The following is a 21,952-nucleotide window of genomic DNA, read 5'->3' as shown; positions in this document are numbered from 1 at the left end:
AACTGAAAGAGCTTTCACACGGGGCATAGCTAAAGTGTGGAATTTGATCCTACTAAATGTAGTAATGGCCACCAACTTGAATGGCTTTAAAAGGGGACTAGACTAATTTATGGAGCGGGAGGCTATTAATGGCTATCAGCACGATGGCTATGTTTTACCTATGCTACTGGGGGCAGCATGTTTCTGAATACCATTTGGTGGTGATCACAAGGGGGGGAGAATGCTGTTATGTTCAGGTCTTGCTTGCAAGCTTCCCAGAGGCATCTGGCTGGCTGCTGTGAAAACAGGATGCTGGGCTAGATGGACCTTTGATCTGATCCAGCAGGGCTCTTCTTATGTTCAGACAAAGGAAAGTTATTTATCACATAGGGCATTTTTTAATCAGATCCGCTACCACAAGATATAATGATAACCCCTGGCTTAGATCATTGAAATGGGAGATTGGACAAATTCAGGAAGGAAGAGGAACATTCAAGGAGGGTACAGAGCACATTATGGTCTGGAGAGAGAACATGTTGCCTCAAGAGAGTCCAGGGGGCCAGATAGAGAAAAGTTGAGGTCTGCATCTGGCCCCCTGGGCATGACGTTCCCTCTCCTGATACGTCTCCACTCCTGAGACACTGATTGATAAAACTTCATTTGCAGCCATAACTGCATCTGGTCTGGAGAAATCCCAGATCTCAAACTGAATTGGGCTGATCCGGGATTTGTCCAGAGTGGGTTGTGGTAACCCTGGGTTGCACTGGATGGGGTCAGAGTCACCCAGGGTGCTCTGGATCTGTCAAGGAGGGGATATGAAGCATGTGGTGGGGAGGGGAGACAGAGAATGGGAGATGATGTAGTCCAGGAATCTCCCCACTCTGCCCCCACAACAGCCAACTTTAGCAGGTTGCAAGGTCCCTAATTCCATTCAGGCCTCAGATCATATTGGGCATGGAACGATCAAGGACACAAAATTGGGCCCTGAACCAAACTGGAGCTATCTTGCACAAATAGCTAACTGGACATTGTCTTGTCTGACCCATCTTGTTCTTTGTTTTTTGCCTCCTTCTTTGCCAACAGTGACCATTGGCCGTGGGGCCTCAGACAACATTCAGAAGTTTTCCTCTCTGCCAACATATCTACCTGTAAGATATCAGATCTCCAGCACCGAGAGTTCATTTTTCCTCAAAGAAACTAACCAGGAGTTCATGCGGAACTCCAGTTTGCAATCTCGGATGGAAACCTTCTTCACCTACAAAGCCAAGAAGACCCCTGTGATCAATGCTAGTTATGGGCCCTTCTCTGTGGAACAGGCTGTGCCCCAGGACCTGCTGCTGACCTCAAGCTTTTTTGGATCCACCAACAAATTTACGTTCAATTGGAAGCTGAAAGCGTACATCATGAGTGAAAAGGTCTATTTGACCAGGCCCAAAGTCCAAGTTCTTTTTTACATTGTGGGAAGAGATTGGGATGACTACAGCATGACAGAGCAGCTGCCTTGCATGCGAGTCTTTGCCTTTCGGGAAACGCGGGAGGTTCGGGGCAGCTGCAGATTGAAGGGTCATCTGGGCTTGTGTGTGGCTGACCTGGAACTTCAGCCCACCTGGTTTAACCCAGCAACGGTTGTCACCGGCCGCAAAAAAGCATCCAATCAGTCTGAAGGGAGCTCAGTGGAGCTTTACTACACCATTCAGCCTGCAGATGAAAATACAGAGTGTACTTCGGAAGACATCCGTAAGGGGAACGCCATCCGCCCAGGGAAGGAAGGGTCAGGGGAAACCATGTCCCACTTGCAGAGAATTGGTTCCATCACTCTCTACAGGACCCCGGAGAGCTCTCAACTGACAGAGCTGTGGCTCGACAGCAACGTCGTCATCTGGTTGCCAGCAAAACCCATCAGACAAGGAGAAGTTGTGAGTGCTCTGGTGACGGTCACCAACAACATCACTGTGGACCAATTCATCCTGAGGTATAATGAGTTTGCATGTCTGCTCTGTGTTGTGTTGCTGGGTGTGATTGGCGGGTGGATTGGCTTTTCAGCTGGCTGCTCTCTGCTGACACTGGCAAGCTTAGATTGGGGGAAAGGCATTAGCTCAGTTGCAGAGCATCTACTTTGCATGCAGAAGGTCCCAGGTTCAGTCCTTGGAATCTCCAGGTAGGACTGGGAATGTGCTTCGTCTGAAACCAAGAAAGCCACTGTCAGTCAGTGGATACAGTGCAGAGCTACATGGACCAATGGCCTGACTCTGCACGAGGCATCTTCCTCGGTTTCCACATCCCAGATGAAAGAACTTTAACCAAAAATATCGGGCAAGCTTTATTTATGTATTTTCCCTTTGATTTCTATGCTTTGCAGTCAAGGGATGTTTGCGATAAAGGTCACAACTGCTCTTCCAGAGCTTTAGGCAACTGAAGGTTTCCCCAAGGATTCCACACATGAACATATTTATGTCTCAAGCTTATATGAATTACATTAATGCAGGACTGATCATAGTGGAGAGGGGGGTAATAGCTTTTTGGGGCAGATAGCCCTCCGGAGGCTAGAAACAGAAAATAATTTCTAAAAGAGAGTTGAAGGGTTATGATCTTGCTATTGTTGCTTCCAGTTTGTAGACTGTCACAGCCAGGGCCAGTTAGTGAGTTGGCACGCCTGAATCTTGACCAGTGGCTATGGTTTCTAGCCCAAAAACCCTGATGTAGGTGAATACGAATGCAGCTCTGGGACATTTTTCAGAGCAGCGGTAAAGACATCTTCTGCTGGAACGCTTGGGTAACTGATGGGCCCCGCCTGCTCTGTTGACCAAATGAGGTGATAACAAGGCTTTCAAGTTTGTTTGTCAAAACAAAATAAAAAAATTCCTTCCAGTAGCACCTTAAAGACCAACTAAGTTAGTTCTAGGTATGAGCTTTCGTGTGCATGCACACTTCTTCAGATACCTGAAGAAGTATCTGAAGAAGTGTGCATGCACACATTCAGGTATCTGAAGAAGTGTGCATGCACACGAAAGCTCATACCAAGAACTAACTTAGTTGGTCTTTAAGGTGCTACTGGAAGGAATTTTTTTATTTTGTTTTGACTATGGCAGACCAACACGGCTACCTATCTGTAACTGGAAGTTTGTTTGTGACAGCTTAACACTGAAGAAGGCAGTGAAGGGGGGGGGGGCGGAATGATCAAGCAGAGATTGGATACGCCCTTCCTTTTCTTTGAAGGTGTCCCTCGTTCCCACTAATGGTTTAAATGATTGCACTTCTTTGCAAGGTTGTTTTCATCCCTAATTAAAAGCAGACAATTTCATTTCCAGCTTGCCAAAGTCCTTATTTGGTTGAAAGGTCAATGTGCTTTGTACAGCACTGAGTTCAGAGGAATTTCCTCCAAAGAAACTATGCATAAGATTGCACTCATGCTGGTACTAATAAATTGGGCATTGCGGTATATACTGTATGTGTGCGTGGATATATAGATAGGGGAGGGAGAGCTGCCTGCATTTCAGACTCTCCTTGGGGGCATAGTCATAGGAGCTATCATGGCAAGCACCTCCAAAATAAGCAGCTTCAAAATTTACCATTATGTTGCTGCCCTGGCGCCACTTACTAGAATAAGGATTTGAGCCAGAATCTGAAGTTCACTAGCCAGGAATGCTGCTCCACTGGCTGTGAAGATTAGACGGCCATTTTTTATTTTCTTTTTTCTTATATTTATTGCATTTATATGCAACTTTTTTTCACCAAGCAGCTCAAGGTGATGTACATGGTTTTGCTATTCAATTAATCTCCACAGCAGCCTAGACTGAGAGGCAGTGACTGGCCCAAAGTCACTGACCAGTGAGCTCCATGACCAAGCAGGGGCTTGATCCTAGGTCTCTCAGGTCCCTTGTCTGACACTCTAACCCAGTGTTTCCCAACCTTGGGCCTCCAGCTGTTTTCGAACTACAATTCCCATCATCCTTGATCACTGGTCTTGCTAGCTAGGATTGATGGGAGTTGTAGGCCAAAAACATCTGGAGGCCCAAGGTTGGGAAACACTGCTCTAACCACTACACCACACTGACTTATACCAGGCTTAGGGAAGCCACAGGCGTAGTACTATTGTAGGGGCCATCACTGCTATGTTCTGTGACTGATGAAGATTATAAAGCCTGTGTGTGTGTCCATTATGTTCTAGATTGTTGTTGTTTAGTCGTTTAGTTGTGTCCAACTCTTCGTGACCCCATGGACCAGAGCACACCAGGCACTCCTATCTTCCACTGCTATGTTCTAATGTTCTAGATTAGGTTCCATGAAATCCAGTGTCAATAGGTTGTCGCACTGGGCAGTTGCTAGTACACTCCTATTGCCTAGCCCTGCACCATACATTAATTTACCACCATTCCCAGTATTCTTGTCAGCACCAAGTGACCAAGTTTGGCCACTGCTGTTGACATTCTGATGATGATGATGATGATGATGATGATGATGATGATAAATTTATTATTTATACCCCACCCATCTGGCTGAGTTTCCCCAGCCACTCTGGGCAGCTCCCAGTCGAGTGTTAAAAACAATACAGCATTAAATATTTAAAACTTCCCTAAACAGGGCTACCTTCAGATGTCCTTTAAAAATAAGATAGCTGCTTATTTCCTTGACATCTGATGGGAGGGTGCTCCACAGCATGGGCACCAGTACCGAGAAGGCCCTCTGTCTGGTTCCCTGTAACCTCACTTCTCGCAATGAGGGAACCACCAGAAGGCCCTCGGCACCGGACCTCAGTGTCCGGGCAGAATGATGGGGGTGGAGACATTCCTTCAGGTATACAGGATTGAGGAGGCTATTTAGGGCTTTAAAAGTCAGCACCAATACTTTGAATTGTGCTCGGCAACGTACTGGGAGCCAATGCAGATCTCTCAGGACCAGTGTTATGTGGTCCTGGTGGCCATTCCCAGTCATCAGTCTAGCTGCCGCATTCTGGATTAGTTGTAGTTTCCAGGTCACCTTCAAAGGTAGCCCCACGTAGAGCACATTGCAGTAGTCCAAGCAGGAGATAACTAGAGCATGCACCACTGTGGTGAGACAGTCCGCAGGCAGGTGGGGTCTCAGCCTGAGTACCAGATGGAGCTGATAGACAGCTGTCCTGGACACAGAATTAACCTGCGCCTCTATGGACAGCTGTGAGTCCAAAATGACTCCCAGGCTGCGCACCTGGTCCTTCAGGGGCACAGTTACCCCATTCAGGACCAGGGAGTCCCCCACACTTGCCTGCCCCCTGTCCCTCAAAAACAGTACAGTACTGTCCCTAATGAAGCATTGCAGGGCATTGCAGAGGGTTGGGCTAGATGACTCTTTGGGCCCCTTCCAATCCTACAGTTCGATGAGTCTGTCATGGGGAAATTTAAAAATGGTGGTTATCTGCCACCTAGTCATGATCTTGATGTAAACCTAGAATCATAGAATCATAGAATCATAGAATCATAGAATCATAGAGTTGGAAGAGACCACAAGGGCCATCGAGTCGAACCCCCTGCCAAGCAGGAAACACCATCAGAGCACTCCTGACATATGGTTGTCAAGCCTCTGCTTAAAGACCTCCAAAGAAGAAGACTCCACCACACTCCTTGGCAGCAAATTCCACTGTCAAACAGCTCTTACTGTCAGGAAGTACTTCCTAATGTTTAGGTGGAATCTTCTTTCTTGTAGTTTGGAACCATTGCTCCGTGTCCGCTTCTCTGGAGCAGCAGAAAACAGCCTTTCTCCCTCCTCTATGTGACATCCTTTTATATATTTGAACATGGCTATCATATCACCCCTTAATCTCCTCTTCTCCAGGCTAAACATGCCCAGCTCCCTTAGCCGTTCCTCATAAGGCATCGTTTCCAGGCCTTTGACCATTTTGGTTGCCCTCCTCTGGACACGTTCCAGTTTGTCAGTGTCCTTAAACCTGCCAATATCTGACTGAAATACTGTGCAGAGAGGGATGCAGTAATCTGGGAAGCGACCCACCTGCAAGAAAGGAAATTCCGACTAAACATTAGGAAGAACGTTCTGACCGTAAGAGCTGTTCGGCAGTGGATCAGTCTCCTTAGGGAGATGGTGGGCTCTCCTTCCTTGGAGGTTTTACAGCAAAGGTTGGATGTCCATCTGTCATGGATGCTAACTGAGATTCCTGCATTGCAGAGGCTTGGACCAGATGACCTTTGGGGTACCTTCCAACTCTACAATTCTACGATACTATAATTCTATGATTGACATCAGTCCTGGTTCCTGCTTCAAGCCCAGCTCAAGACCCTTTGACACAGACACATTGCAAGAGGAGGTGCTGTAGCTCAGAGGTGGAGCATCTGCTTTGCATGCAGAAGGTCCCCAGTTCAATCCTTGGTACCTCCAAGGTAGGACCAAGGAGGACGTATAGTCTGAAATCCTAGGAAGCCAGTCCAGGTGGTCTGACTCTGTATAAGGCAATTTCCTATGTTCTGATATCAAGTTTTAAGTTGGATATTTATTTGGGGAAGAGCCATTGGTCCATGATAGATCATCTGCTGTGCACAGTGTCCATTTCAGTTTCTGGCATCTTTAAATTGGGCTGGAAAGGACCCCTGTCTGAAAACCTGGCACGCTGCTGCCTGTCAGTGTAGACAATACTGAGCTAGGTAGACCCATCACCTGGCTCAATAGAGGGAAGATTCCTATGTTTGTCCTGCTATAACCAATCCATGTGTGCACAACTGCATATCACATTCAGCTCTTGGGGGAGGTATTATTTGTCTCCAACCTTGTAAAAATATGGGGGAAGGAAAGGAAACTGATTGTCCTGGAAGCAGCTTTGGTTAAGTTGATGAGATAATCTGCGTGACACCTGCCAGCTGAGTGGAACGTCTGAGGCTGATTGTAAAGACTTCTGCTGCAACCTTTAGAAATGGTGCAGTGAAACAGTTTATCAAGTTTAAAATCAGAACCACGTTGAGGAGGAAGTCTATTAGAATAGAATAAGAACTAAAGATTAGATAACATAAGTCCATGTGCAGATATTTGAGGATTTATGAATATCTGTTTATCATTTATTTTGTGTTTTCTTTTGTAGTTTATTTTCTAAGTGTCATGTGTGTATATGCTGTAATAATAAGTTAATAAAAAGCATTCACACAAACATACACAAAAAGAAATGGTGCAATGGGAGACTGGACTAAACACTGTGCTGCTCTTACATCAGCATCCTAAAACGGACATTGCTCTAGGTTTTTACTCCTTATCTGGCATTCCCTCAAACTGCTCCCCATGAATACAGGTGGGGGAGAGATTCATTTCTGTTTGCGATGAAAGAAGAACCTCCTTAATTTTCACTTCCTGAAACAATATGCAAACAACTTGCAGCCACCCTTTGAAAAGCTTGCTTCTTCAAATTTTGCTGTGGAGTTTTCCAGCCAAGTGATGTATTTAAAAAAAATGCATATACTAGGATAAAGTGTGCCTTTAAAAAATGTTCATGTTACTGAGCATGTCAAACAAAAAAAATATACGGTACATTTATCAGTCACTTTTCACAGTAAAAACCTGAGAAGGTAAAATGCAATATATAAAAGCAATTTAAAGCCCGGGGGGGAGGGGGAGGTAGCAATGCATTTGTTCATTGTTCATGGAAATTTGCACAAAAATGATGATGAATTTTCATGAAGGCTTTTTTTAAAACAGAAAAAGCAAACCAGAAATAAATTGCCAGCTGATATGCAAATGTGGAGAACTGAATTTAAAATTGTAAAGATGAGAAAATTAGAAGAATGGTGAGATAAGCAGAAATACTATATTTTACATGTATTCAATCCAACCTTCTGTGGCAGGAGGAAGGTTTTTTCCCAGTTGAAAGCAACTACAGTGGAACCTTGGTTTTCGAACATAATCCGTTCCGGAAGACTGTTCCAAAACGTTCAAAACCCGAGGATCAATGGGTTGTTGGCAAAATCCTTTGAAAAAATGGGGAAAACATGCATTGGAAGCCGTTTGACTTTCGAGGCACGTTCAAAAATGGAAGCAATTACTACCGGGTTTCCGACATTCAGTTTCCAAATCATTCAACAAAGATTTTCAAGAACCGAGCTTCCATTGTATTTGTCTTGCTCCTGTCGTACGAAAGAAGATCAACTCTTTGTGCTTGACATTTGGGTTGATATCATTTCCCAATGACAGCAGGTCTTACATGGGATTAGGTACAAGATGTTGCCCCATAATGGCAGATGACAGTGGAAAAAATTAGATAGATGAACCAATGGCCTGACATTTCTATGTTCCTATGTTCCTATTGCATTTTGCCCTTCTTTCAGATCCACGAGGACTAGAACCTCACGTTATCTTTTTAGGAAGCTTCATAGCTCAGCAACAGACCATGTAGTTTGCATGCAGGAGGTCCCAATTCCTGGCATCTTCAGCTAAGACGGGGAAAGTCTTCTGTTTCAAACCCTGGAGAGGCACTGCCAGTCAGTGTAGACAGTACTGAACTGGATGAACCAATGACATTACGTTCTTGTGTTTCACTCCATGCTAGGCACACAAAAATGGAGTCTGCTCGTAGAAAGGCTTTGCTGGACGCAGCAGCAATGGACATTCTCCCTTTGGAAATGCAGAACCCAACCTGCTATTTTGGTCCGCCTCTAGGATTAATCAGAATGCATGGCCTCTTAGTCAGATAGAAAACAGATGTAAAGAAAAATGTGGTGTTCTTGATACTAGCAAAGCTGAAGATTAAATGTAGGTGGTGAGAGAGCAGGAGAGGGAGCGGGAGACGAGGAGAGAATACTACCACTTTATAGAATACTCTGCATCAGGGATGGTGAACATTAAACCCAGGAGCCAAAGGCAGCACTCTAGCCTGCCTGTCTGACCCTTGGGACTGTCTCCAAGTCACCCTGCACACTAGCCTTGCTTTACTTCCCCTTTGAGTTCTTTTGCCTGGTTCATACCAGTCCTGGGTGATGTATCAATACATCACCTAGGCCTGTTTAGTGCAAAAGGCAGCCTGAATGGATGTTGTTTTCTTGTTTTCTGTGGGAAGCTATGTGGCTACATTTGGGGTGGGAGGAAACAGATGCACGGCAGAATCCTGATAAATAAAATGGGTAATCAGCAAGAATAAAGACTTCACTCCAAGTAAGTATTTTATTTAACTAATATTATTTTATTTAACTAATCTCTTTGAGCCAGGGATGAAACTTGGGCACTAAATAATAAGAATAAATTACTACTAGGTAAAAGGTAAAGGACCCCTGGACGGTTAAGTCCAGTCAAAGGCAACTATGGGGTGCGGCACTCATCTCACTTTCAGGACCAGGGAGCTGGTGTTTGTCCACAGATGGCTTTCTGGGTCATGTGGTCAGCATGACTAAACCGCTTCTGGCGCAATGGAACACCATGACAGAAACCAGAGCGCACGGAAATACCATGTACCTTCCCGCTGCAGCAGTGGTGCTGTGGTCTAAACCAGTGAGCCTCTTGTGCTTGCCAATCAGAAGGTCAGCATTTCGAATCCCCGTGACAGGGTGAGCTCCTGTTGCTCTGTCCCAGCTCCTGCCAATCTAGCAGTTCGAAAGCACGCTAGTGCAAGTAGATAAATAGGTAAATTACTACTACTACTACTTTTGTACCAACAGTACAAAATTCCAGCTGTTTTCTACTCAGTCTTCACCAATACTTTAGCAAGCTCTGACCAAACCTTCACCTGTGTTTTGAGGGCGCAAGATCCCTCAGTTAGCAGAACCATATGATGCAAAGTTTTGCTAAGATATACCATCTCAGATTACAAGTAAGGAATTGCATGTTTGAATTTGCTCTCATATAAATAGCCTTCTGCATATAGAACACTTGCAAATTAGGGACACAATTGCTTTCTTAAAATCAACTGTAGTGGAGCAATAGAGACAAGTATTTCCTACTGCCCAGGGGTAGGCAGTTTGTACTAACATCACATATTTGTTTTTTAGAATAACTAAAATCCTTTGAATATTAGGGGCCACCCCACATTTTCTTTAAAAAATTGCTTTGCACAGGTAACTACCATAGAGTTATCAAAATTTCAAAAGTAATGGGTCCATGGCCTAGAAATAGGGGGTCATCAGTAATTAGCTAACTGGGAACCCCTGTTCTAGAATTTTTCGGGGACTTACCTGGAGTGGTCTACAGTTGGATCTGGGACTCCAAGACTCCCTGTTCCAATCCCAGTCCAATTGTGACAGCCAATAGCTCAATCAGGGCTGACCAGAGCATGTAAACTGCTTGACCTACCCACCCTTTGAATTCATTGCCATCCCTCACAGGTGTAGCAAAAAGTGTATGAATCTCATGTGCTTCCTTCCTCTCTCTCTCTCTCTCTCTCTTCTATTTATAGCTAATGATACAACTAAGTTATGAGATGTTTGCTTTACATTTATCCTTTTCAAACATAAGGAGATTTATGTAATGCCCTTATGGCCATTTATTACACAGGAATCTCGTATATCTGTACTGTGATTACCCAAGCTGAGGAAAGCTGATGGAAATCTTCCTGCGTTGAGCAAAGTCATCATTATTCAAACCTTGCCGTTCAGAAGTGGGGGGAGAAGCGGAGCAGGGAGGGCTGGGGAGGGAGGATGCTCCACAAAACATTTCATTTCAGTCAGATTTGGAAACTCTTACACCAAATTCTACTTGGAGTGTGCTGTCCGTGGTTTGCTAGTGGCTTTGAAACTGAGACAAGTTCAAACCATAATCTTTTTTTTTTTTTTTTTGGTCTAAACGAATAGCCACATTCACATTGTTTTGTTCCATTGGCTGCTCAAGTCATTTGCTCAATGCACTTCAGTGAAAAAGGGCTGCCAGTGTGGCTTCAGGATTGCAGTTTAAAAGTCATGCTACACAAGGAAAATGAGGGGGGAGGGATGAGGAAAACTCAGTCTCATCCCACATTTAACCTTTGCTCACACTGGCACATCCAATGACCGACAGAAGTGGTTAATACTGTACATAGCTGTCAACGTTTCCCTTTTTTAAGGGAAACTCCCTTATTCCGAATAGGATTCCTTGCAAGAAAAGGGAAAAGTTGACAGCTATGATACTGTACATTCACCCACACTTCCTGTGGAGAAGGCATCAACAAACGCCTTATCCCTCTCCCCACAGATAAAGTAATGGGTGATTGGAGGCATTTGTGCAACCCCTTCCTTGGTTCATAGATGCGCACATGAACTTCCCACATTTAATCACTATCTGGTTGCCTCAGAGGATGTCTTCATCAGTGACCATTTCACTAGACTACTTGCTTCGAAGGTAAAGGTGAGACACTGGACTAGCTATGACTAATAGCCAATTTGTTCTTCATCTCCCAGAATCACCACCAGTAGACTTTCTGCCTCACAGTATCGGAGGACAAAGTGAAACAGCGAAAGCCCCTCTATCAGCCTATCAGTGGCACATGAATGTAGCAAACAAGCAAATAAATGTTACTTTATGTGCTCTGTCTTATCTCAGTCTCTCAGGCAAGACCTTTTATGAGTTTGACCACTTCTGTCAGGTGTAGAATGCCCTCCACCACTCTTTCCCCCCTTTCATTCTGTTGAACCCCACAAAATGGGACCCATTTTCTGTGTGGCTGCATAATTATTAAACTAAGCCAGGATATAAATGTAAGGGTAAAGGGACCCCTGACCATTAGGTCCAGTCGTGGCCGACTCTGGGGTTGCGACACTCATCTCGCATACAGCTTCCAGGTCATGTGGCCAGCACGACTAAGCCGCTTCTGGCAAACCAGAGCAGCGCACGGAAACGCCATTTACCTTCCTGCCGGAGTGGTACCTATTTATCTACTTGCACTTTGACATGCTTTTGAACTGCTAGGTTGGCAGGAGCAGGGACCGAGTAATGGGAGCTCACCCTGTCGTGGGGATTCGAACCGCCGACCTTCTGATCGGCAAGTCCTAGGCTCTGTGGTTTAACCCACAGCGCCACCTGCGTTCCTTTTAAGCCAGGATAGACCAGCCTTCTAATGACAGTCTTCCTTCCTGCAGGTGAGAATCTAGGGGCAAATGACACAGCCCTTCCCCATGGAGCTGACTAGGTCTCACATTTCCCATCAGCTGTGGCTGCCAGCTTTCTGTTTCCAAAAATTCTGCTGCTTGAACAGAAGAACAACTTGCCCATATAGTCTGGCACCCTGTTCTCACAGTGGCCACCCAGGTGCCTGTGGGGAACCTGCAAGCAGGACCTGAGTGCAACAGCATTTTCTCTTCCTGTGTTTTCCAGCTTAGTGGCAGAGCGTCTGCCTTGCATGTGGAAGGTCTCAAGTTGTAAAGCAGAACAAGGGGTGTGCATGGTTGGGGAAAGCAACAGCCTTTTCACAGCAGTCAGGCCCAGAAAACATTATGAGGCTAGCAAGCTTATGTGAATCATTCATTACCAGGATAAGTGCATGTTTGTCACAGTTGTACGGGATTCACGTAGGGAAGCCAAATCGAGTTTTCCCCTCTGAGGAATCCTCTGGAGACTCTGCTTGCCACAAAAAATGGTGATTCCCAGGCAGTGGGCATAATACTGTGGAGGGTGCAGAAGAGCACTGCAGTGGCTAAAGGGAGACTGAGGAACATGCTGGGGGACGTAATAGTGTCTGTAGAATGGCAACCAGTGCTGCAGTAGTAGATTAAAACAAAACTGCCTTACCTCTCCTGTAATACTAGAAATTTGAGGTCACCCCAGTGAAACTGAAATTAGCAATACAGGAAAGTATTTCTTCACACATCTAGTCTGTGCAATCTGCTGCCTCAAGATAACTGCCATTTGCTGAATGAGAAAACACAGCCGTTCACAAGCTGCAGCAAGGGTGGGCAACTTGTGGCTCTCCAGGTGCTTCTGGACTGCAGCTCCCACCATCCCTGGCCATGTGGGCTCTGATGGTGCTCTGATGGTGTTTCCTGCTTGGCAGGGGGTTGGACTCGATGCTTGGCAGGGGGTTGGACTCGATGGCCCTTGTGGTCTCTTCCAACTCTATGATTCTATGATTCAAGTTCAATCCCCAGCATAGGGCTGGGAGAGACCTATCCCTGAAACCCTGGAAAGCTACTAGGAGTCAACGTGGAGGATGCTGAGCTAGACAGAATGTTGGTCAGTCTTGGTAGGAGGCAGCCTCCTATGACTTTAAATTCCACGTAATGCCCTAACATTTATCTGCAGGGCAGTGTGCCATGTTTGATTTGGCATGGGATTACACACAGCACGCCAAGGCGTTTAATACTGAGAGCGTGACTATCCTGTGACTTAGCTGTTAAATCTGTTAACTTGATGCAGAAGGTACCCAGCAGACCAGATCACAGGTGGTGCTGAGCAGGATAAGCCAGGCAGGAAGAAAAAAAAGGTGAGGGATGAAGTTCTACGTTCCCCAGGTTATTTTCATCCCAGCGGATGGCAGATTTTACCTTTTCCCAGTTCCTCAGCTTGTTACAGCATCTTGCAAGGTTCCAGGTTTGTAAAAGAGAGGTATGGAATTACCCATTGCCAGCTAACAAGTTGACGGCGAGACAATAGACAATTAGCAAGGATAATAAATCATCAGCTTGCAAGAGGGATAGAGGCTAAATGTGGCCAGGAGAGCGATTAAACAGATCAGCCGAGACAGTTCTCTGTGGTGGGATCCTAATGAGTATTGACAGTGCAGCTGTATTCAGGATGTCTGGGGCGGGTGAACTGGAAATATTAGCATGGAAGAAGATTAAGCATTACAATAGATGTGTACAAGGTGATGGCAGCCCACGACTTGCCTGCTTGACTCAGATCAATATATGAATGAACGTCTCCCTCCTTACACTAATTCTTGGCCTCACCACCTCACGCTGCTATCCCCACCCCTCTACCGCAGCTGACTTTCAGAGTTTCCAGGTCAGAATGCTGCAACGACAGCAGGAAACTTCAGTGTGCAGAATTCCCTTTTAGCCAGTAGAGGTTGTTGGTTACAGTGTGGTGCAAACAGACTGGTGGCAGCACTGGACTGGCTCTGCTGTTGTGTTTGGAACACACCAACCGTGTCGCCGCCACCTCCCTCCCACCTTTCCCTCCTGGGAGGCAGCAGTAATGTGAGCAACTGGAGTCACTGTGATGCAGCAGCAGAGGAAGGGGAAAAAAAAGCTTAAGCAATTCTAGGCTGCATCATAGTTTCCAGATCTAAGGAAATATTAGTACCACTCTATTCTGCCTTGTTCAGACCCCATCTGGAGAAGTGTGTCCAGTTCTGGGCACCACAGTTTTAAAAGGATATTCACAAGCTGGAATGGGTACAGAGGAAGATGGCCAACGTGTTTTATTGTATTTTTAATATTCTGTTGGGAGCCACCCAAAGTGGCTGGGAAACCCAGCCAGATGGGCATGGTATAAAGAACGAGAAGGAGAAGGAGAAGGAGAAGGAGAAGGAGAAGAAGGTGGTCAAGGGTCTGGAAACCAAGCCTTATAAGAATCTATTGAGGGAGTTGGGTATGGAGAGGAGAAGACTGAGAAGTGATATGATAGCCATCTTCATATATTTGAAAAGCTGTCACTTAGAAGATGGAACAAGCTTGTTTACTGCTGCATCACAGGATGGGACCCAAACCAAAGGATTTAAGTTTCAAGAAGGGAAATTCCAACTAAACCTTAGGAATAACGTTCCAATTATAAGACCTGTTCAACAGTGGAACAGACTACCTCAGAAGGTGGTGGACTCTCTTTCATTGGAGGTTTTAAGCAGAAATTGCATGGCCATCTGCCAGGGATTATTTAGCCATGATTCTCGCATTACTCTTTGGTCATCCATTCCATCTCTACAATTCTATGATTCTATTAGCAGTCCACAATGAGAACTTCTTATGTGCTTTGAAATTATGGGTGTTGAGGGAAGCCGAATTGAGAACAGAGAGGGATAACCAGGGATGGAGGGAAAATGTGATTCAATTTTCACTTAAAGGTAAACCTACCTAATCCACACTTTCAGAAACTATACATGAACCAAAACACAGCCACCCTTCAAAATTCACGTCTCCTGAATTTTGCAATGCAGTTTTCTAGCCTAGTAATGTGCGCAAATATGCATATATCGTAAGACGAAGATATCAAAATCCAATTAGTTCTGGAAATAGCAAAATGCATTACATAGCAGGAAATCATTTTGCAAAATGTGTATCTTGGCTATCGGGAGAAATTCACAGTAAAATGTGGATGAATTTTCAGGAGTGTGTTTCTTCAAAACATAAATTGCAAACTGATGTGAAAATGTGCAGAACTGAACTTGAGATTTGGAGGGGGGATTGGGGAAAAAAGAGACATTTATCCATCCCTAGTTAGAACTTGTCCCTATGGTTCTGCACCAGTCTGAACCTTCTTTCAGCATGCAGAGGAATGAACGTGCAGCTCTCTCCTTTTTTAGATGAAAGTGTGGCTGTTTAGTTCAAATCAATAGTTCAAACTTAGGAAGCCAAGCTTCAAAGGCAGCTTACCCCATAGAATGATGTTGACCTGAGGGTAAGGTTTCTTTCATGTGTCCCCTGCCCCCCCCCCTTGTGTACACGTGTGCCTTCAGATGTGAATGGCATCAAATCATTCCCCTTCATGCAGCGTGGCTCTGAAGCGCTCACAAGTTCAAAGCACTTGCACTATTGTTCGGAGATTCAGCAAAGCACCAAAGTACCAAAGTGATCTGGCTCAGTTCTGGAGAATAAAGGGATGTAGCAACCATCAAACAGACCCCCTCCACCTCTTATTATTTCGTTTTCTGTTTTCAGACACAGGTGGAGGAGAAATCAGATCCTAGTTTCAGATTCCTGTCAAGCAGTTTTGCTTATTATGGACAGCTTTTTTTAAAAGGCCTTGTGAAGATGGGGTTTACTTTGCTTTCAGTGTGATCGTTTAACTGGCTTATTACATCTCAGCCAGAAAAGCAGGTGATCCTCATAAGTTACAGGTGAGGAATCTTTTCCAGCCACATTCTCTTCTGGCAACCTTTCAAGAACCACTTGATCACTTTGATCTGTGGATCGAGCACTTTAACAAGGGCCCTATAATGTTCATTCTACACCTGCTGATTTTGCTTATGTTTCTTTGATTTTTTTTTTGAAGTGAACTTTCTTTCTTCTGCCTTTCATTGATCATTTTAATGTATATTTTATGCAAAATGCATAGGGTTTATGGTTATAAAAATTCTGTTTCTCTTTTTAAATAATAAATGCCCTTGGTCAGCAGGGCCAGTGGCAAACATGGGTGTGGTGCAAGAGATGTAAATTTTGCCTTTGTGTAGTACTCTGTGATTTCTACACACACGCCCACATCTCTACCTTCCATCCAGGGAAGCAAAGGGGCATTATCAGAGTTGAAGGGTGCATTCCATCTGGGCAAAAATTCTCAAGGAAGATGTGAAGCAAGGCTGAAGGCTGTAATCTGGGGAGGGGATCGATGGATGGGGAGAGTCCTGAGGTCCAGATAAAGTGGCCTTGAGGGCCACATCTGGTCTGTACACCTACAAGCTTTTGCAAATTAATTGAAACAAAGCATGTTTTCTGTCTTACTCGTAATCCTGTACGCAAAACAAACATGAAAATCAGTTGATGTCGGGAGCCTGCAGCCAATAGAAGGAATGATGTGCTCACCACAGTATATTGAGATTCTACAAAAGAGTTATTCCAGAGCTGGGAAAGAGGTATCCAGACGGTACTGAGATATTGCAGCAGGACCTAGCCCCCTGTCACACATCAAAAGTGGTGAAGAAATTCATGACAGAGCAGCAAATACAGGTACTTGATTGGCCAGGGAATTCCCCGGACGTAAATCCCATTGAGAATTTGAGGGCTATATGCAAAAGTCACCTCCGTGCTGTAGACTGTACAACTATGGAGAAGCTCATTCAGGTGCTGATTCAAGTGTGATACAGGGATCCAAAAATCAACAGTGACTGTTTGAAACTAGTAGACTCCATGCCAAACCATGTTCAAATGCTGCTTAAAAATAGCGGAGGTCATATCAGTTACTAATGTACGTATATGTGAGCTTTGTACATGTATATGTGAGTTTTGTACAGTAAACTACATTGTTTGTTACAATTAATTTGCACAAGGGTGTAACATCCTTCTTGCCAGTTTTTCATACACATCTGGTTCACAACTGTGTGAACAGAAAGCTGTATCAGATAGATCCCTGGCCTGATCCAGCAGGGCTCTTCTTGTGTTCTTATGCCCTGCCTCTTCTAGGAACCCTCGGCTACTTTCTATATTAGGGGACAGCATTCTGCATCAATTGCAGTTTCCAAACATTCCCCAAGGGCAGCCCCATCTGGAGCATGTGACAGTAGCCTGGATTGTGACCAAAGCAATGTGCCACAGTGACCATATCTTGCTTCTTCAGCATCTCCTGTTGCGCTAACAAGGTCCACTGCAATACTCGTCAACAGTTCTGATAATCAAGATGTTTCTCTTCCTTAATTTAGAACTGTTGTTATTTAGTCGTTTAGTCATGTCCGACTCTTCATGACCCCATGGACCAGAGCACGCCGGGCACTCCTGTCTTCCACTGCCTCCCGCAATTTGGTCAAACTCATGCTGGTAGCTTCGAGAACACTGTACAACCATCTCGTCCTCTGTCTTCCCCTTCTCCTTGTGCCCTCCATCTTTCCCAACATCCAGGAAGTCTTCTCTTCTCATGAGGTGGCCAAAGTATTGGAGTCTCAGCTTCAGGATCTGTCCTTCCAGTGAGCACTCAGGGCTGATTTCCTACAGAATGGATAGGTTTGATCTTCTTGCAGTCCATGGGACTCTCAAGAGTCTCCTCCAGCACCATAATTCAAAAGCATCAATTCTTCGGCAATCAGCCTTCTTTATGGTCCAGCTCTCACTTCCATACATCACTACTGGGAAAACCATAGCTTTAACTATAGTATCTTGTAAACTTTGGCTCGACCTTGTGTTTGGCACTGCCTAGCAAAGTGCTCAGCCCAGCCCAGCTTCATGCAGCCTCACAGTTTAGGGAAGTTAGAACAATAAAACAATGAGATAAAACAATAAATTAAAACAAAACGAAGCACTAAAAGGAGTTAAGAAATAAAATGGAAGAGAAGATAAAAACAAATGCTAAGGGTTGGTTATAGAGCAGAAACTTACCTTAGAGTTCGCCTTAGAGGTCAAAACCCTGCTGCAAGCATTCGGCAGCCATCTTTACAGATCGTTTCCAGTAGACCTTTTGCCAAAAATTGTTCAAAGTGCACCTGGAGCCGCTTCTTTTCTTTGGGAGGCGGAATGTCTAAAGGGGCATCACTCCTCCATGTTAACCTCCACAATTAACGATCTTCCCTCCCAAGCTTGCTTATACACTTGAGGATCCTCAGAGCTAAGATAAGAAAATCGACTTGGGAGAGGGTCTTCGCACCTGTCTCAAGGCTTGGCTTACAAGCATTAATTAAAAGCACCTAGTTCTCTAGACTAATTAAGATGCAAGAGTGTCTAGTGAAATCCCGCGCCCCCCACTCTGCTATCTGGGACAGTGCTGCCTAATAGCAGCCAAGGAACACCCACATTCCAGTGAATGGACTTTCATTTAACAAAGGTATCATTTGCTGTCCTTACAAATAATAATAATAATAATAATAATAATAATAATAATAATAATAATAATTTAAAAATGCATTCTGTGCTCTGATATATCAAAGGACCCCAAAGGCAATCTTTCATTTGACTATTTGCCGTTGAGATCTAAGACCACTACACAGAGAGAGCCTACAAGTTTGTAGGTTGAAATGGGAATTCGTATTTCCCCAAGGGGAGGAAACTGTATCAGGTGTGTATATTTGTGTTTGTATTTGCTTTATCTGCAAGGGAAGTGCAAGTAACTGAGAAATTGTCAAGCACTTCATGGGGGGAGGGGAGCTGTATTATTGCACATCCACTCTTTTGTCACTTGTATCCCCGGGGCAAACCTACTTAATTCACACTTTAAAAACCCACAATCTGAACTAAAACAGCCATCTTTCAAAAATTGCACTTCTCTGAATTTTGCAATGCAGTTCTCCAGCCAAGTAACACATACAAAAATGCATATACTAGGGTAAACTGTGCATAAATATCCATAGGGGTGTCAGGTATAGGGGGCTCTGGCTGCCTCAGCACCCACAAAAAATTGTTGTGGGTGCTCAGCACCCCCGACACAACATCCAAGGTCTTGTGAGGTCTTGGAACCTGACTTCTGGTGCCAACAGAAGTCAGGTTCTGAGGCGGGGGGGGGCATGTGACATCATGACATCATGTCACAACATGGTGTCATGACATCATACACACTGGGCACCCATAACCTGGGGCCCAAGTTAGCTCCCCTGCTGTATATTAGTGAAAGCATACAAAAATACATGATATTGAGGGAAATTGCTTTGCAAGGATACAACAAAAAGTGTCGTAAGAGGAAAAAATGCACTACAATGCCGGTGAATCTTCATGAGGACTTTTAAAAATCATCATCATCATCAAACTGATGTAGAATTGTGCAGAACCAAATTTAAGATGGGGGGGGGGTAGGAGAAATGAGGAACTGGGAGAAACCAACGTTGACAAATATGCTGATTCCTAGTTGCCTGTGGCTTTTCACAGTGTCGCAACTCGCCAGTATTTTATTACATAGACTATATATCATTGGACCACATTTCCCAACCTTATTGACCTTTGGGCTGTACTGGTTGGGACTGATGGAAGTTGGAAACAGCACTGATTTATACAGCAGGGATGGGGAATTTATCTCTCCTGGTTAGATTTTGACCATCACTCCCAGCCAGGATGTTCAATGGTTGGGGTGGGGGAGGGCTAGCAACATCTGGAAAGCCACAGGCTCCCACACCCTTGCTCTAGAGAGATGTTAGCATGAGGAAAAGGTGGAGAAATTACTACGTCTGCCTCTTCAGATAATATTCTCCTCCTCCTTCTACATAGTGAGATTGTACAACCTCAGACACAGAGTGAACCTCGATGCTGATCACCTGCATATTCAGGTAGAAACCTAGCCAAAGGGGAGTTGAACTTGCTGAGTCTGTAAGCCTGAGTGGGATGGAAGCACAGCCAGCTGTTCCTAAGAAGAGCAAACCCTTGAAACAGCTTAAGCCGAAGGAAAGCAAGCTCCATGGCACATCACCTTTCAAGGCCATTGCTTGTCTGCTGGAGGCACTGCACCTGTCTGGAATTCAGTGACCCCCCCCCCCAAGTTTCTGCTACTGGAGAATCATGTCTCAGCAGCACCTGCGCAAGGGATGTCCTTGTTTTAGCAGACTGATACATTTCCGAGCACAATTCAAAGTGGTGCTGCTGACCTTAAAAGCCCTAAATGGCCTCGGTCCAGTATACCTGAAGCAGCGTCTCCACCTACATCGTACTGCCCAGACACTGAGGTCCAGCGCCGAGGGCCTTCTGGCAGTTCCCTCACTGCGAGAAGCCACGTTACAGGGAACCAGGCAGAGGGCATTCTCGGTAGTGGCACCCGCCCTGTGGAACGCCCTCCCACCAGATGTCAAAGAGAAAAACAACTACCAGACTTTTAGAAGACATCTGAAGGCAACCCTGTTTAGGGAAGCTTTTAATGTTTAATAGATTATTGTATTTTAATATTCTGTTGGAAGCCGCCCAGAGTGGCTGGAGAAACCCAGCCTGATGGGCAGTGTATAAATAATAATAAATTATTATTATTATTACAGTGGTACCTCAGGTTACATACGCTTCAGGTTACATACACTTCAGGTTACAGACTCCACTAGCCCAGAAATATTACCTCGGGTTAAGAACTTTGCTTCAGGATGAGAACAGAAATGGCACAACGGCGACGCAGCCATGCTTCAGGTTAAGAACAGTTTCAGTTTAAGTGCTTCAGGTTAAGAACAGTTTCAGGTTAAGAATGGACCTCCAGAACGAATTAAGTACTTAACCTGAGGTACCACTGTTTTATTATTATTATCTAACAGCCTGCTTCTGAATAATCAAGTGTCTCCTTATAGTAGTACACTCAGGTGGTCAGTGCTGCTGAGATGGAAGATGGAACTTGCTTTTGAAACAGGATGTTTGTTTTCTTTCCATCATTGCTAACATTTCCTACAAAGATTAGCAGATGGAAGGTTTGATATGTTGTTTAGAATGAAGTTTTCACTTGCAAAAAAAAATCAAAATAGTTGCATAGCCTTCAGAGTGGAATTAGTAATCTAGGATATATAAACCATGTTCATGTGATAGCTTGGTCTGAGAGCATGTGACTCTTAAAATGTGGGTCATGGGTTCAAGCCCCACATTGGGGGGGGGGATTCTGGCATTGCAGGGGGTTGGACTAGATGACCATTGTAATCCCTTCCAACTGTACAGTTCAGTGACTCAGAGATATCTGTTCCCATGGCTACTTTGCTATTGCTACTACTATTGTTGCTACTACTTACCTTTGGTACAACTGAGTTGTATGTACGTAATATATACACCCATTGAAATTAATGGGCATGACAAGCATAGGTCCATTAATTCCAGTAGATCTACTCTGAGGAGGACAAGCATTGACTACCTTCCACTGTTACTACTGGGGGGGGGGGTTCTTGATTTCCAGTATAGAACAACAATTACAAAATAAAACCAAAACTAACAAAATGCAAAAACAAAATCTCAATTTACCTCCCTTCAGGGCAGATCAGTTTATTCAAGTTTGTCCAGTTCCAACCTGTGATTTCGGTGGTTGCCATTCTTCAGGATTATCAGTAAAGTATTTTATAAAAGGATGCCATAGTTCCACAAAATTTTCTGTATTATTCCATACACGTTAATCTTTGTTAACTTTTCTGATACAGCAATCAAACACACATTCTTTTTCCAGTGAGAAATACACAGATGTTCCAATTCTGTAGCACTAGTATGTATGCTGCTACGAAAAGAAAAAAATAATTAGTTCTGTACAACAAAGGCCAAATTGCCCTTCTTTAAAAATGATTAACAATCCCAAACTTGGGGTACATTCCACCTGTAATATA

General features: G+C 44.5%; 1 protein-coding gene and 1 long non-coding RNA gene across 3 annotated transcripts in view; one reads left to right on the top strand and one right to left on the bottom strand.

Moving 5' to 3' along the window:
- LOC307205126 overlaps positions 1-21,952 on the bottom strand; it is a 449,333-nt gene that overhangs the window by 167,312 nt on the left and 260,069 nt on the right. The gene's annotated exons all lie outside the window — the stretch shown is intronic.
- The window catches only part of LOC307204694 (transmembrane protein 132C-like), a 254,340-nt gene that overhangs the window by 89,555 nt on the left and 142,833 nt on the right, over positions 1-21,952 (top strand). For both annotated transcript variants that reach the window (XM_079956509.1, XM_079956510.1), the window contains exon 2: positions 1,063-1,951. In XM_079956509.1, coding sequence (XP_079812635.1) covers positions 1,063-1,951 — 889 coding nt within the window. The remainder of the gene's footprint in view (positions 1-1,062; positions 1,952-21,952) is intronic.

The sequence above is a fragment of the Podarcis cretensis genome (genome assembly GCF_951804945.1).
Source record: "Podarcis cretensis genome assembly, chromosome: 16".
Classification (NCBI taxonomy): Eukaryota; Metazoa; Chordata; class Lepidosauria; order Squamata; family Lacertidae; genus Podarcis; species Podarcis cretensis.
This window is presented reverse-complemented; position numbering and strand designations above follow the sequence as displayed.